The sequence below is a fragment of the Excalfactoria chinensis genome, chromosome 3 (assembly GCF_039878825.1).
Source record: "Excalfactoria chinensis isolate bCotChi1 chromosome 3, bCotChi1.hap2, whole genome shotgun sequence".
NCBI lineage: Eukaryota > Metazoa > Chordata > Aves > Galliformes > Phasianidae > Excalfactoria > Excalfactoria chinensis.
Window position 1 is genome coordinate 93,657,227 of NC_092827.1, and position 16,884 is coordinate 93,674,110.

Genomic DNA, 16,884 nt, shown 5'->3' on the forward strand with positions numbered 1-16,884 from the left:
GACAGCAAAACCTAGTCCTACTCCTTTTCACACTCTCCCACAGCAGAAACAAGGGTCATTTCTGGACTCAATAGCTTCTGCAACCATGAAGATTTCAGCACTAGTTCTGTAGAACTGACCAACTATTGAGGATTTAAGGAGGAATAGCTGGAAGCAACAGTGACTGTTACTTGGAGTACTGAGCTACATGTTTTCTTGCTTGGCATCTGCAGGCTACAGACAGGGAGATATCTGTTTTTTAATTCTCTCCAGAGGAAACGCACAGCTATTGTTTTCCTCACTGAGACAATTAGCATTTAAATGCAGTAATTCTCAGCGTGATAAACAATTACACTATTTGGATAGCGGACACAGAATATGTTACCCACCCTAATAAATGTCAGGTATAATCAGCCAGCCAAAATCAGCGCTGTTTACACCCTGTCATTTTGTAATGAAGCACAGAGGGTAGAGAAACATTACAGGCTGTTGTTAATATTTGCTTTGGGATCCTGATTACAGAAGAGGCTATCCTGAAAAGCATCCTACGTTGAGTCTAACCTAAGGACTTCTAATTCTTTCCTGCACTTAATTTAAGGAACCCGCCCACTTCTCATTTATGACTGAGCATAGGTTTAACTCTCCTTGAGATGCTACAGGAAACATCTCCATTCAACGTAACTACAGTCAAAAGGAGACACTGAAAAAGGAATGGAGGTCATATCCAGTAAATAGGCTGCTCTTCTTTTATTTGGGAGGAGAGGAAGAGAATCAGGGTGAAGAATGTGGACAGAGGGGGGAGGAGCCCCTCATTTTAAGTTCAGCCAAATATACAGACACTAAACCTACTTAATTAGCTGAGACATAAAAAACATTCATCTTGACAAGTGAAGCAAGTTATTAAGAATCCATGCATGAATCAAATAATCATCCAAGTAAAGAAGGATGCAGAATTGACTTTAAGCGCGATTTAATTACACCACTTTCCACTTCTAATGCACTCATCAGACATTCCTCTTTCAAAACAGAAAGGTAACTCAACAGGTGTCGTAATGCCTGCAAAGCACTTTTCTCATCTTTGAAAAGTCAGCTCTCCAGTTCTGGAGTTTCACCATAAGACCTGTGTAAAAGCATTCTGCTTCTCTGTTAGCAAGGTTAGACCCTTGCCAGTGCAACCCAGAAATGTACTGCTGACCACAGCAACTGAGAACAAGAACAGCTGTTGGGCTCAACTTGAAGATACAGCATCGGAAGTTTGATTCTGTGTGTGTTAGATCACCCAGATGCAACGTTATACACGTTAATACCTGGGGTTGTTCCAAAAATAAAAGCTGGGTACCAAACGATTTCATCTGAGTGTGTGTGCTCCAATCCCTCCATCAATCATTGCAGGGAAGTAATTGATACTTCTTTTAGAAGTACCTTTGTATGAAAGAGCCTGCTGACACAAAGTGTTCCTAATGTTATGGCAACATACAAAATGCTTCCTTAATCCAGTAAAGGATATAAAAATTCACTTATTATGCATTCAACAAGACAGGAAGCTACACTTGTAATATTTCTGGTGCAATAAAATTCCAACAGTACCAGCAAGACAAAGTTTTCTATATCCTATACAAAAATGAGGACAAAAATCTGCTTCTGCAGAATGTACAAATGTACATTCACAATTCATCGATGGTATATACTTAATTTACAGATAAAAACACTTAGACAAAAAGGGTTCTTTCAGAGTTGGTAAAATGAAATGCAATCAGTAGAACAGATGTATGTATGGTACTTCCTTTGTTACATCGTTCACAACAAATATTTCTAGAATAAAATAAATTATCCTGCATTTTTATGCAAATATGATTATTGTACTTTAAATGCTACATATCTGTGTATATCACATACACACAAAAAACACACAGATGCACACACACTATATGAAGAATGGCAGTGGGTGGTTTCTACAAATGATGTAGAGTATTTAAAGCCTCTTAGCATATACAATTATGTGCTTACTACTTAAGCCTGAAAGAAATATAATGCAGTCAATTTTCAGCTTGTGATTGAATTTCCTCAGCAAGCAGCTAATCGGGGCAAATTTTAAGCACTGCTGTGATTAAAAATTAGCATCTCAAATGGCAGTAAAAAAGAAATCATGAAGGTCACTTCACAGTTGAAATAAAGATTATTTCCTGCAATACAGGCTTAAAAGGAAACGTTTCCACTTAAGTGACCAGAAGAGCTTTGGAACAACTAATGATATATGCAATAACATGAAGGAATAGAAGTAAGTGATAGAAGTATGTCAGTAATGTTGAACAATTTTAAAAAGTAAAAGCCCAGAAGCAGCTTCTCCCCAATAGAAACAACCTTCTCCAAGACAGAATTATTCACATAAAGAAAACCATTTAATTAAAAAATGCATGTTTATCTATATATCAAAATGGTAAGTATTACAGATATAGTTCTCCACTGCATTTGCAGCATGTTATTTGACTGCATTATTGTTCAAATACTCCAAATCAATCAACTGAGCTCTGTTATTCAGGGATTTACTGGTTTGAAAGTCAAAGACTTACGTCATCCATAAAATCAATCAATGAGGATGAAGAAGAGGAAAAGGAATCCTATTTTAATGAAAACAGCAGTAAAGAAAAAAACAAAGGAAGGGAGAGAGACAGAAAAAGAGATGGATCAAGAAAACATATAAATAAAAATACAAAAACAAACAACTACAAATGGCAAATGCCAAAATGTTACCGAAGTTTTCATTAATTGCCTTTCATAGACAATTAATATTCTACACATAAAATCAAATGCTTTTCTTGCAGTGACTCGGTAAAACAAGATTCCCACAATCCAACAGGAAATTTACTTTAGAAGTAACTTATAGGAGAAATGATTAAAAAAGAAGAAATGAAAAAAATGTATTAATTGTGAATCATGAGACAACGAAGGATTAATGAATACACAATAAAAGCAAGTTAATTTTGGTAGATTAATAACATCAGGGATGTCTTCTGTAGCTAAATGTGATGATGTTGTATATAGATCAGGAAAAAAACAGGCACAGACTTTACAACAAATACAGAAGTGTGAAGGTGGTGTGCTGTCCCCACTGAATTTAGTTTGCCCATTATTTCACCCTAGCTGTTTTTTTAAAAGAAAAATGACGCACTGTTGGCTGTTGATTAAAATAGAGGATAAGAAACGTATAGTTTTGTTTCACTTTTCCACATCCATGCTTTCTACCTAAACCGGCCTTTATTCTAAACGTGACAAAGGAATTAAAGAGATTTATTTTTTAGGTTCTGTGGAGAGGAAATGAACAGCAATTATCTGGGCTTTAGAAACCTGTAAATGACAACGAACAATGAAAACAGCCTAATTACACAGTATCAACAACTTCATGGAATGCAATCAAGGATTATTTACATACTTTCCAGTTTACCAAACCAGTATTCATATTACTTAGCATTATTCTGAACACGTACCAAAGGCATTTGAGCACCTCTGCTTTACGTGTTTGCTATGAAATTAGGAAAAAATCTGTATTCAACATTTTAGGGAGAATTCACTGTGATTATAAGAGTTCAAGAGAAGACAGTCAGCCCTGCAAAGCATGAGCAATATTCACATATTGTCATATACAAGTATATATGGAATAATATGCTTAAAACAGTAACAAACTCTCAGCAAACATGTATTCTATATAAAACTGTAATGGTAAAGAGTTCATTGACTAACTGAGAATGAGAACAGCCGTCCACTTACTTCAAATTGATCCAGAGCAGAGGTAGGCGCATTCAAAAATGCCAAGAAAGAATTCTGTGAGTCTTGGTGCTTTACACCTAGAAAACAGCAGCAGGTTTTTAAGCTACAGAAAAATGACCTTTTTATGGAGGACCTTTGCCTTGCTGCATTCAGGGCTTGGGAATCCACCTGAGCCAACTACAATTTTTTAAAGCAGTTGTCATGTTTAGTCTGTTTTCCATAGTAAAGGATTGTTTTAATAGATATACACCCACTAAAGCAATCAACAAATGTTTAATTAACCTTTTCCAAGCTAGGATGTGTGTGGTGTGAACTGAACATGAAAACATACTGATGTGTGTATTACACAGAAGGCACATTGTGCTTACTGCCATTGGCAATGTGCACTGAATCATACAGGCTTAACCACCAATACAGCACTTGTCACCCCTGCTCTGCCCGCACATTGGACAGTCCACTGTCACAAGATTGTAGATAAAAGCAAACAGTGAGATTCAACAAAAATCTCAGAAAACACTGTTTGGGGAATACAGAGTATTTTCAAATAATACGGTTTCTACATAAATATACTGAAATCCTAGAAAAAGACTAAAAAAAGTTCTCTGATTATCTATGTGTTTACAGTATCATTTCTAGTAATCATTTTCCCCACACTCCTAGGTTTCTGCAATGCATTTATCAAGAGCAAAGAATGGTAGAATCAATCTGTTTATACAAGAAAGTTAGTTTACCACAGAATACTGACTGCAGCTGAATCCTCAACACAGTTAATGACTGAATCAGCTATACAGTTCTTGTTCAAAGGAGAATCAAGTCAAAATATAATAAGGATGCTGAATTAAGGTAAATTTCTATCAAAATATATGAATAATTACAATAGAATCTTACACATCGTGATATTAGCACTAACACCAAGATGAACAATTAACAGTTCCCTAAGTGGTATCTGATAATCTGTGCCAATGATTTCTGAGTATTCTGTATAACTTTATACCTTCTTTACCAGTCAACCAGCACTTTGGAGGCCTGTATCTGGGCAATGAATGTTAACTACAATACTTTACTGGCTGTCATGACAGTAGGATGCAGAGGTTAAACAACATTTGAAATCACTACGCAGAAACTGTTGCTACAATTTTGAAACTCAAGTTTAAGCAGTTTCCTACAAAAAATGTGGTAATTCCATTTGGCCTGAAAAAAATCACTTCTTCCCATGTAACTCATCAGATACAAATATTAGGGATGCTACAGGAACTGTAAAGAATCAGCCAAATCATTAATCTTACCTCAATGGATTTTTTTTTTGTTGTTTTAGACTTACTAAAAGTCTCTTCTCTGATGCAAAACACTGTTAGGCAGATGCAACAGAAATCTCAGAATATTCTCTTATAACCACAGCAAAGCAAACATGACCACACTGATCACTAAATGTTTACAAAGTCAATCAATGAAGACATCCAAGAAACCAATGAACGAACTGCAGAGTGCCTCTGCAGCTGTTTTCCTTCTTACAGGCCTCAAATGTTTATAGATGAAAAATACAGTGATTAGTGCTAAGGTCTAAATATCTTTCATTCATCAAAGATGGGAAATAATTACAAATAAATCCATGCTTCCAGCAGTTTTCTGGCAAACACCATACATACACCAAATAAAAGTAATACAATTTCAACATGGATAATATCTTATTGGTTCAAGTGTATCACCAAAGCTGTTACAAGTACCTATGAGCAAATTCAACTGCTGTGGGTACATCTCACCATGCAATAGCTGTGCTCACATTCTGTATGCCAAAGTGCCTTGGTATCATATTTTAGTGGCAAGACGACACTTAATTGGTAAGATGTACCCACAAGTGTGAAATATAATCTGATTTAGTTGGATATCAGGTGCCATACCCTTTTCTGATCTAAGTTCCTCTGTCTCCTTCTTCAGCCTTTCAATATCTGTCAACAGTTCCAAGTTCTTCTTCTCAGATTCTTGCAGTTTACTTCAAAAGAACACAAACAAAAATCCTTTGTAAATATCGAGAACAAACGTTACGAATCACTCTTTCTTTGTTCATCTTTGCATGCTATGTGGACTACTGCTCAGTTAAAAATCAACGCCCAGAAAGCTGTATGATCTCATCAAATGCAAGAACAAGCTCAGAAACCAGTTTGGACCTCTTTAGTATGGTATCTGAAAGAAACAGAACAAGCATTAGTTGCCCTTGTTTAACCATTAGGTAGGCTCTAATTTATGAGTAATTGTGTGAGCCTGTATCCTGTGAATAAGAAAAATGTGTCCCCTCTGAAAGTTTTCAGGATTCCAAAACTTCAAAGGAAGCATCCCGCTGCTTGCACAATGAAGACAGTTGTTTATTCATTTTTATTTTTTCACGTTTGGATCTAAGAAAATAGCACCATTCGTTATCAAATTCTGACAGAAAGCGTAGATCAAATGATGATATGCTGACACTGTCTGAGAGGAATCAAAGTAAGTTTCCACTAGAACAATTCAGTCTTACCACTCCGTAGAGATACAGGATGCTTTGACTTTATTCAGCTCATCTTGAATAGCCTGTTTGGCTCGGATTTCAGCATCAAGAGCTGACTGTAGTTCCAACCTTGCAGACATATCTAGCTTTGCAAAACGGCGCATCTTCCAGGGCATGTCCTAGTAAAAAATGATAAACGGGAGATGGAAGAGTAAGGCAAAAGAAGGCAGAAAAGAAGGAACATAACTAACTTGAAGAATTATATATCTTAGTCTACTATGTTCTTGACATAACAGTTCCTTAATTTCAAAGTAATCAAAAAAATTCTAGAGAGTGTTCTTGTGATTCTTAAGTAATAAACAGGCAAGAAGAACGTCATATGCTGTCGTAGTCTCAAAAGCAAAGGGACTCTGCAAATTCTGCTTCTGACGTGTCTCAATTCAAATGACCGCTATGAAGGACAGTCACAATTGAAAAGCTTCAAGTTTTCCATGCAGCACAGTATACATTTCCTTCAACAGATTAACATATGATTAGAAAGTAGCTACTTCAACAATATCATAGATAAAAATTACATTATGTGATAAACAATAAATTTGCTAGTCAGTTACTCAGAAGGGAAGCTCTTGAGAAGTTTAACTTTTGACTAACACAGCCTCTACAGAAAGAATATTCTTACTGCAGCTGAAACTACTGAATTACCATTACCATTTTTAAACAAACAAAACATCTGACATGCAGAATTATAAGTCTTACTGTAGCTCTTGCACCCAAGCTGGAGTTCCTCAGGGCCTCCAGTTCTTCTGTCATTTTAGAGGCCAGGGCTTGAAGATAACCTCGAGCATCTTTTTCATCGCTTACCCTATACAAATTACATCAGAAGAAAAATATGTTTTAACTAAACAATCTAAACAAAAAAACAAAATTCTCGTCATTTTTCTTAGTGTACTGACACAGTCTAAGCAAGAACCACAACTTAAGTTCCTGCAAGAGGAAGGTAAGTTAGCATCCAAACCTGAAGAACTGCACTGAAATACAAGATGAAGGAAAGAGTCATCTCTGCTCAGAGCAGAAGGAAAAGCCTCCTCTTTGCCCCCAAACTGCCCTTACACAACACATATGAGGCTCTGGGACTGAAAAAAGGAAAGGTCTTGGGGAACAGTCAAGACGCAGGAAAAGAAAAATGCTTAACGTTGGTAAAACTTGCTGAGGGTGCACTCAGCTCCATGGTCAGTGTCACTGATGAAGATATTAAGGAGTATTGGTCCCAGCACTGACCCCTGCGGAACACCTCTTGTCACTGATCTCCATCCAGACACTAATTTGAAGACTACCACTGTCTAGGTACAATCTTGCAACAAGTTCCTAGTCCACTGAGCAGTCCTCCCAACAAATTGATACATTTCCAGTCTGGAGAGAAGGGAGTTAGAAGGCACCACGCCAAAAGCCTCACTGAAGATGACACTGGTGGCTCTTTCCCTTGCTCATTAATGTAGTTATGCCATCATAAAAAAACACTAGGTTTGTCAGGCAGGACCTGCCACTGTCGAAGCCATGCTGGTTATCCCATATCACCTCCCTCTCTTCCATGTGCCTTAGCATAGCTTCCAGGAAGATCTGCTCCATGAACTTCCCTGGCACAGAGGTGAGGCTGGCAGGTTGGTAGTTCTCTTGGTCTTCCTTTCTACCCTTCTTAAGATTGGCCACAGCACTGACTTTTTTCCAGCCTCTCCTAGAGACCTGTCTGCAGAAAAGGATTTGCCCTCATTGCATAAAAGCAATACAAGTTTCTCTTGTTGATTTTATAGGGTTTGTGAACACAATGAATATGGAAATGGTGCTACTTGAAAGTCTACCACTAATTAATGAAAAATTAATAATCTTCAACAAAGTTTTACAGACAGCAAGGCAGAGAGGAGCTCTCACTTTGAACTGCCATGGGCTTGGGAGGAACAGAAGAGCTTTACAACAGTAAAAGCTATAGGGTACATATCTACAGGTTGTAGTGATGTCTGGGTGTGCAGTTTAAGATTCATAGAAGGAAGAATGCTTTTATCAGAGAAACTGGACAGAACTCCCACCCAACATGAAAAAGTTAAGAACTTAATTATTCTTTCAGCGTTGTCTTTTTTGTCTCTTGCTTACAATTTAGTTCAAAGAGTAAGGAGGAGACCTAAGAACATAGCAAAACTAAAAACCATCTCCTGATTCCATTAAAGTCAATGAGATAGTTTTGAGTTAGCAGTTTTACCAAGGTATAAGAGAACTGAATGGAAGCAAACAACCAACTCTCTGACATTCTATTGTAACCCATTTTGATGACTAGATGAGAAGATGCTGTCCGATACAGACCATTTATGAGACAGGAGATGGCAAAAGGTGCAGGAATCAGCATCAGAAGCTTATGCATAACAAAACGGATACTAAAAAGAACAAAGTACAGGTGGGAACAGACTCACTTTCCATGTTAGAAAGGAAGTTGTTCTTTTTTTAATAACAAAAATCAATACCGTATTTAAGCAGACTATGAAATACAACAAATAGTAGAGGGATAGTGTTGTTGCCCACTAGATGGCAACATCTCCAAAATGATTTACACATTGATCAAATGCGGGTTTCCTCAGAGCATTTGGGTTTGTTCCTGTTTTGCTGGTGATCATTATTACGCTGTTGTTGTTGGAAAATAACTTACTAAAACTAAAATTTCATTCTGTGCTTGCAGACATCATGGCAGCCTTCAAATAACCACTGACAAATATCTGGTGGTTTATTTGTCGTGCTACTAGGAAAGTTGGGCCACCTGTGTCTGTATCCAGAATACTTCACAGCACAAAATGAATCAAGACCAGAGATTATTATTTTTTTATTATTTGTTATTATCATTGTTGTTATTACTACTATTTGCTGAACGGAGGGGATCTTGAAGCCCTGGGACAAGATAAAATCAACCATAGTGCAGTTGGTGGAAAGAAATCTAGTTAACAAGGAGAATATTCACCAAATCTTCTCTGTAACAATAGCCATACCTTCTAGCCTCAGCTGAATCCAAGCTTAATGTTTCACTCTATGAGTAAATCAGGTAGGATTTAGTTCATTTTTACATACATACTCAGCATACATAGTTATTAATTTGAACTTATTATTAAAGATTCCTTTTCCATCAGTGGAGAGAAAAACAGACTTCTGTAGTATTGGTTATGGGATCGTTTATGATTTTTAAAGCTGGCTTATAGCCTCCCAGAGAGGGCTACTAAGTTCAGATTTTTGATAAGCACTCTGGGAATCCCTACCAAGATTTCCATCAATCTCCTCTCAGCAATAAATCAGAAATACAGTACCATGGCTATTAAAAGATTCCCTTTTAAAGTGACTGTGTTAACCTCACAGACGATGAATTTCTTTCCTATCTCCCATAGGAATATTTATAGCTGACTATAAAAATCCTCAACATCTCTTATTCTTGTCAAGGAGTGATGAGTGATGTGGCCAATATAAGCATGTCATTATAATAGCTTCATTAAAGCTGAACGATCTGTGAAGGTCTATTGCTACCAACATTAGAATATGCAATTAAATTTTGGCTGAAGTATTTATATTAAGAAGTTGGCTATATTTATGGTGCCTCGGGATAATGATAGCCAACATAAGAAGAGTTCTGTATGTCTTCCATAAACAAGATGCAAAAGACCACAGTAAGAATGCAGGGAAAGGCTAAGGGGAATGTGACAGGCCAGTATTATAACTTACATGTTACAAGATTTGAAAAGGAAAACAACTTAGAAAGTCACAAGGAGCTGTGAAGAGAGGAACAGTCTCAACTGCTCAAAATGTGAACTCCAAGAGTGCAACACGTGAGAAAACAGAGCTACAGCAAATACCTTGAACTCACAGAGAGCCAAACAAACTGCTTACCAGAACAGCAATTAATTGCAAATAATGCCTCCTATTCTTCACGAATCACGGTAGAAAAATTAGACAAAAAAACATTTTAAAGGTGTTTTAAAGTATGCCCACGAAATTTATACTAGTATTATATGAAAATCTGTTATGTGGGGAAATGCAGCTCTAAAAGACCTACCCTAGCTTGTTATCTCCCAGGCATGTTATTTCAATTTTGAAGATGTGGTCAGGTATGCATTTAATTCCTATGTTCTTCCAAAAAAAGCACAGATGCGTGACTGACTAATTTAGTTTTAAAAGAACGTAGATAGTTTTCTTTCCCAGTGTTTACCATAATAGTGGATAATAATTTATACAGCAGCCCAAGTTCCACAGCAAAAAAAAGTTCCCAGCTAAGGACCTAGTTTCAGTATGCTGTGCTGAATCCTAAGGACAGCAGAGGGACATCACCAGATCATCTGGCTAACACATGGGAAATCCAAACACAATAAGAAAGCAATGTGAGCAACTGTCACCTCACAGCGCTGAAAAAATTTAATACAGGTGGAAAGAAATGCAAAGGGAAAACTGAGATAGGTAGGGCAATTAAAAACTGAAACTAAATCATGTTTTCTATCTCCTTAATGTTTGCCTGTAGCATTCTTTCTTTTTTTTGCCTTTTTTAAAACAAAACTTTAATTTTTGGCTCCGTACTTTTAAAAATAAACTGTACTGCTGAAAAAGATCAGCAAAACACTTTTAAGAAAGTTATTCTTGCCCGCTGCTAACCTTGTTTCATTTAGTATCTTCAGGGATGCCAAAAAAAAACAAACCCAAACCTCTTTTCCTCCCAAGTGACATCTGATGCGTGCAAGATGCCTTATCGCGTATCTGAACTGCATCAGTAGTACATCTTAAAATATTAAACGCTCTCATAAATTGGAGAACAGGCTTTCTTAATGGCTGTTGGTACGTTTTACTAAGTGTCAAGTAAAACAATCCACATTTAATGCTGACTTGTCTTTTTCTGTAGCTCTAAACTTCTGAGTGCTTTCCAACAACATGGAATGCAAAACAACAGACTTGTGTCTCTTCTTACCTAGAATTTTTTTCTGAATAAGCATTTTGAATCAGCTACAAACTGAGTTTTAGCAAATAAATATTTATTTCTCCGATGCAGACAGTCCACTATGCTTAGAGTTGTGACAGACAAACCTACACCCTTTACATTTTGTCATCTCTGCTATGAATTCAATGCCTTGACATATTATGAACTTCATAATACAGATCAAAGTTAAATTACTTTATGTAACAAACAGTTTAAAACACTTCCAGAAAGCCAGAGGACAACCTTGTTTTCTTGTTATATATATCACACAGTTATATTCAAAGGCAAACTTTCTGTGTATTCGAACAACAAATTTATACTGGCCTTACAACAATCAGCATGTTAGGGTTCATTAAAATAAATGTTTCGGATTCTCACTTTGGCATAACAAACTAGATTACTTAGTTCATAGAATCATAGAATCACAAGGTTGGAAAGGACCTACAAGGTCATCTAGTCCAACTGTCCTCCCATTATCATAGCTACAGCAAACCACTAAACCAGATCTTGTAGCTCCTCATCCAGATGCCTCTTGAACACTGCCAGGGATGGCAACTCCACCACCTCCCTGCACAGCCATTCCTGTGCCTGACCACTCTCTGAAAGAAAAAGTTCCTTCTTATGTCCAGTCTAACCCTCCTCTGGTACAACTTGTGACCATTTCTTCAGGTCCTGTTTGCTGCCTGGGAGAAGAGGCCAACCCCTCCTCATCACAACCTCCCCTCAGAAAGTTGTAAAGTGCAATGAGGTCTCCCCTGAGCCTCCTCTTCTTCAGGCTAAACAATCCCAGCTCCCTCAGATGCTCCTCATAAAGACTTGCACTCCAGACCCATCACCAGTTTCATTGCCCTTCACTGGACACGTTCCAGGGCCCAAAACTGAACACAGCACTTGACATGCATCCTCACCAGAGCTGAGTACACAGAGATGATCACCTCTCTGCTCCCGCTGGCCACACTATTTCTTATACAGGCCAGGATGCCACTGGCATTCTTGGCCACCTGGGCACACTGTCAGCTCATGTTCAGGTGAGCATCTACCAACACCCCCAGGTCCCTTTCCTCTTCACAGTCATCCAGACACTCAACCCCAAGCCTATAGCGCTGCATGGGGTTATTTTGGCCAACATGCAGGACCTGGCACTTGCCCTTGTTGAACCTCATCCCATTCACCTCAGCCCAGCGATACAGCCTATCCAGGTCCCTCTGGAGGTCCTCCCTACCCTTAGGCAGTTACCACAAGGCAGAAGAAATGGGGAAGAATTCAAGTAGTAAATGAAAAAACAGACTTAGTGTGCGATGATGAAATCTTCACAGACGTGGAAAAAACTGTTGAGATACAAAATGTTTTCATAGATACTAAACATGACAATGAGCCATACACAGGGAGGGGAGAGAAAAACAGGAATGGAGGAGAAAAATGAAAGATGTCTAGAAAAAGCAATTCCTCTCAATAGTTTCTTTTTTTTTTTTTCCCCCTCCCCTTATTAGAAGTGGACAAAAGACTTCATAAATGTAATAGCATTATTTAACTAAAGTATTATTAGAAACATCACCTGACTGGCACTTGGACAGTCTCAAATCTTCTGCCTTTCTGCCTTGTAAAAATCACATGGAAGTTGCACTACATCTGTTTCATTCTGACACATGCCAAGCAGATGAAGGACATTAATGCTGAGACACAAATGCTCCCAGCCACTGCTTTTCCCAGGCTTGCTCCTTCTTGGAGGCATGAGCTCAGCACATGATTCCTTTCAGCATTCTTCCAGAGCCACAAGCCACACCCAGCAGCCATGATCATTTTGTGCTTCATTCCTTGTATTTGAAAAGACACTTTCCTTCTTAAGGAGGAACACGATTTTCCATATATGGATGTTATTAATATCTCAGGCAAAAATACAGCAGAATCCCAGGCAGGTGTGGGATTTCACCTAAGCACTTGCAAGTGTCATGTACAAATGCAAAACAGCCACAGAATGAGTACTCACCATTGGATGATCTCCGTAATCTGGGCCTCCCAGTGGGCCACAGACTCCTTTTTATCAGCTAGGTCTCTCATTTCTTCTTCCAGCTGTCGGTTATTCATACTCAGCCTCTCAAACATGGCGGTGAGCTGAATGAGGAATAAAACAAATTGTTCAATGTATAAGCTATTGTGACTGCATCACTCTACAGACTCAGAGCCATGTGTCCCTTCTCCCTCTCAGTATATATATCCGCTTTAAAATCTAATATCCATCACAATGAACACCATGCAACAACTAAAGCCAGAATCTTTTCTCATATATGACCTGAGCTGTACTTAAAGGTCTTTTTAGGGACAAACAACAAATCAGTTTCTTTCTACAGAACTAGCCTCTATATAACTCTGCAACTCTTAAAAGGTTTCTGTTTCACACCATGTATGTGTAGAATGCTCTCTATATGAAAAAATAAATCAAAAAGACAAAGCAAGGACACAAAAAATATTACTGCTCAGATAAAAACACTGAATCTCTCCCTCGTCTAGTAACCATGGAGAATGAGGCTTAACAGATAGAGCCACAGATCAGTCAGGTATTCTCCAGGTATTTCACATTCCCCTGTTTTTCATTTTACCCGCTCGCAGACAGAGAAATTGAAATTACACATCTGTAAGTACAAAATGGAATACCTAGCAATTAACCTTTCTTGCATTCACACAGCTGTCATTCATACATGCACTTTCTAAAAGGCAAAAGCCACAGCTAACCTGATTTCGTATGGGAAATTAAAACTTCATTATGCTAAATATTCATAAAATCATAATAGAATTAGACATCACATGGAGTTAAAAGAAAGGCCAAATGAGGAGAATAAATCTCACATGAAATGATGCTTTTTGCACTGAAATGTATTATCAAATCAAAATGATGAAAAAATACCAATTTTTAAGCAGCTTTTTATTGCTTATGTGAGTACTTAGCTACATATTTATCATTTCAATGGGTTTAAATGTTTATTTTTTTCAGTGTCGCTTTACAAAATAAATACAAAGCGAATCAAGTTTTGAAAAACAGGAAAGTGAAATGAACAATGAAGAGATAAACAAAATCTAAGAATTCCTTGCTCAATACACTTCAATTGAACTGTCTTACTGTTCACATTTTTTTTATTGACCCAAAGTAATACACAATCTTGCCAAGCAGGAGGGGCTCTTCTACGTAGTCACATCATTAAACATATAACTTTATATTTGGATCACACAGGCAAATATATATTTTTTCTTTTTTTGGCTTAGGGTAATACATAAAATTAATCCCAGTAAACTTATTACTCTTAGTAGAACATATGGTTGTAACCATATTCGTTATAACATAAAATGACCCAGATACCTGCATATATATAGAGAGAATCATAGACTTACTCAGGTTGGAAAAGACCTCAAAGACCATCAAGTCCAACTGCAGCCTAACTCTACCCTAACTCTAACAACCCTCTGCTAAATCATATCTCTGAGCACCACATCCAAATGGCTCTTAAACACATACAGGGACAGTGACTCAACCACCTCCCTGGGGAGCCTATTCCAGTGTTTAACTACCCTTTCTGTAGGTGTTTCCTAACGTCCAACCTAAACTTATCTTGGCGCAATAAATATGAACACAATCTCAAATTCAAATGCCTGTAGATATTCTCTATTCAAATATTAATGACAACATATTAATGACATTTTTGTGTAATATTATCCTCTAGAGTAAGAGTTTTGTTAACCAAAGCTTTAGAGTACCAAATTTGTACACCACCTATACTAATTGTAAACTCAGGACTCAGCTAACCAGCACTTACCTTATCAAGTTCATTTGAAAGTTTCTTGTTTTCCTCTGTTAGCAGAATCTTTTCCCGTTCATATTTCTGTTTGAACTCTGTTTCAAATTCCTCTCTTTCACTTTGGCTAAGAAATAAAATGGATTAGATTTAGAAAACTTCCTTTCAAAAATGTATCACACTCTTTACTTAAATATATAATGATCAAATAGGCAGTAGCTGAAAGTACTAGACTGGTAACATCTGAGTCTACCAAGACTAAAGCAATACTGTGTTAAACTACCATTTTAGTAGCAATGCTGCAGACCTCCAACTCCCATCAGAAGTAAAGCCTGCCTCTCTTCTGAGACTCACTGCAATTGAAAGATTCAGGAAGATGATAGTATACCATTTTGTATTCACTGTAATGGGTACAGAGTTCATGTCGACTGATGGAATTGCACCTTGAATACCAAAGGTACAGAAAATATCCGTCAGTAAACATCACTGCCTGGCTATAAAATTCGCAGTTCTTTAAAAAAAGAACCGCATAAAAATAAAATCCAGGGGATTGTCTTGAACATTGCAACTGTTTTTCTGGATACCAAGAGAACTTTATGTTACATGATAGAGGAATTATAACCTCAGCTCTTTTACTGAGATGTACAACAAGTACAAATGTACCAAATTGCAGAAACACCCTTAAAAAAACAACAGAGAAGCGCCAGTGGTTACAGTGAGCCCAGTTAAGAGTAATGCTGGTTTGAATTTCCTATCCCTAATTTGAAATTCATTTAAGCGCTCCGACTACTCTTTGAAATCTTGTACAGCATGTTAGATTCATGGTGAAATCCTATGTTGCTAGGCATCCTTTGAAACATAACACTACCTCCCAGTGAAGTAACATACTATCGTTACTGTTTAAACGCCAAGTTTGAAATTCACCACCCCTCCTTTTCTGTATCAACAGATTCCCTGCATATGATGAGCCGCCCAGCAAAAAGGCAGGAAAACATTAAAGCATTGGCTGTCAGGGGAATTAATAGCAGGTCTTGCTTCTGTTTGCAAGGCAGAGATTCAAAACTAATTGCATGGAATGCAGAGCAAACTTACTTTTAATTTCTTTTCCTCCTTTTATTTAGCTTTTGCATATTAATGTTTTTTTGTGGGGATTTACTTATTTATAGCATTTATGTTCTATGTTTCTTGTTATTTTATGGCTTTAAGGCTCAAAGCAAAAACGGTGGTGAATTATGGATGGACAGTCAACATGTGTTGCGCTGTATTTTGGGTTCTTAATTAAACTGCTTATTGTCACTAACCTAGTAAGCCAAATTGCTATAGTATGGTACACAAACAAAGAAAATAAACAAAGGAGAGTGTGAATATAAACTATTATACCCAAATATGCATTCAGCAAGCCACAATACTATGACAGACTCCATAGGCATATCATGGACAGTAAAGAAGATCAAAATACAACATTTACTTTGAAGTCTAGAAACCTCCTTTCCCATCAGGCTTCTTCTCTCATCTAAAATTTAGCTATGTCTTCACTTTTGAAATTTAAGAAATGATACGTGATTCAGATTTCATTTTGTTGGTAAAAAAAACAACAACAAATAAACAACAAAACAACAAAGCTACCACAAACCACACGCAAGCAATATGAAATACAGCTTTATGGTATCACTTTGTCTCTTCAGCTCTTAGCTGCGGATGCAGAAAGTGGATTAACATTTTATCCTAATGCTTTGTGAAACAAGGAAATTTGACCTGAAACAAACACCAGCCCTCAGGCTTCTTCAGATCATAAATCTAAAAAAAGCTAACACTATTTTATAGGACTTTACTGCTTTATAAATCTATCATTAATAGACTTAAAACTCCACAAACATTATTCATTCTTC

General features: G+C 37.3%; 1 protein-coding gene across 13 annotated transcripts in view; it reads right to left on the reverse strand.

Moving 5' to 3' along the window:
• Positions 1–16,884, reverse strand: part of CDC42BPA (CDC42 binding protein kinase alpha) — a 144,908-nt gene that overhangs the window by 37,006 nt on the left and 91,018 nt on the right. For 10 of the 13 annotated variants that reach the window (XM_072333734.1, XM_072333727.1, XM_072333725.1 and 7 more), the window contains 6 exons: positions 15,017–15,122; positions 13,198–13,322; positions 6,980–7,085; positions 6,254–6,402; positions 5,643–5,734; positions 3,745–3,821 (listed from right to left, as the gene is read on the reverse strand). In XM_072333734.1, the coding sequence (XP_072189835.1) occupies positions 3,745–3,821; positions 5,643–5,734; positions 6,254–6,402; positions 6,980–7,085; positions 13,198–13,322; positions 15,017–15,122 (655 nt within the window). The remainder of the gene's footprint in view (positions 1–3,744; positions 3,822–5,642; positions 5,735–6,253; positions 6,403–6,979; positions 7,086–13,197; positions 13,323–15,016; positions 15,123–16,884) is intronic. The other 3 variants (XM_072333726.1, XM_072333733.1, XM_072333724.1) reach the window with 1 other exon arrangement.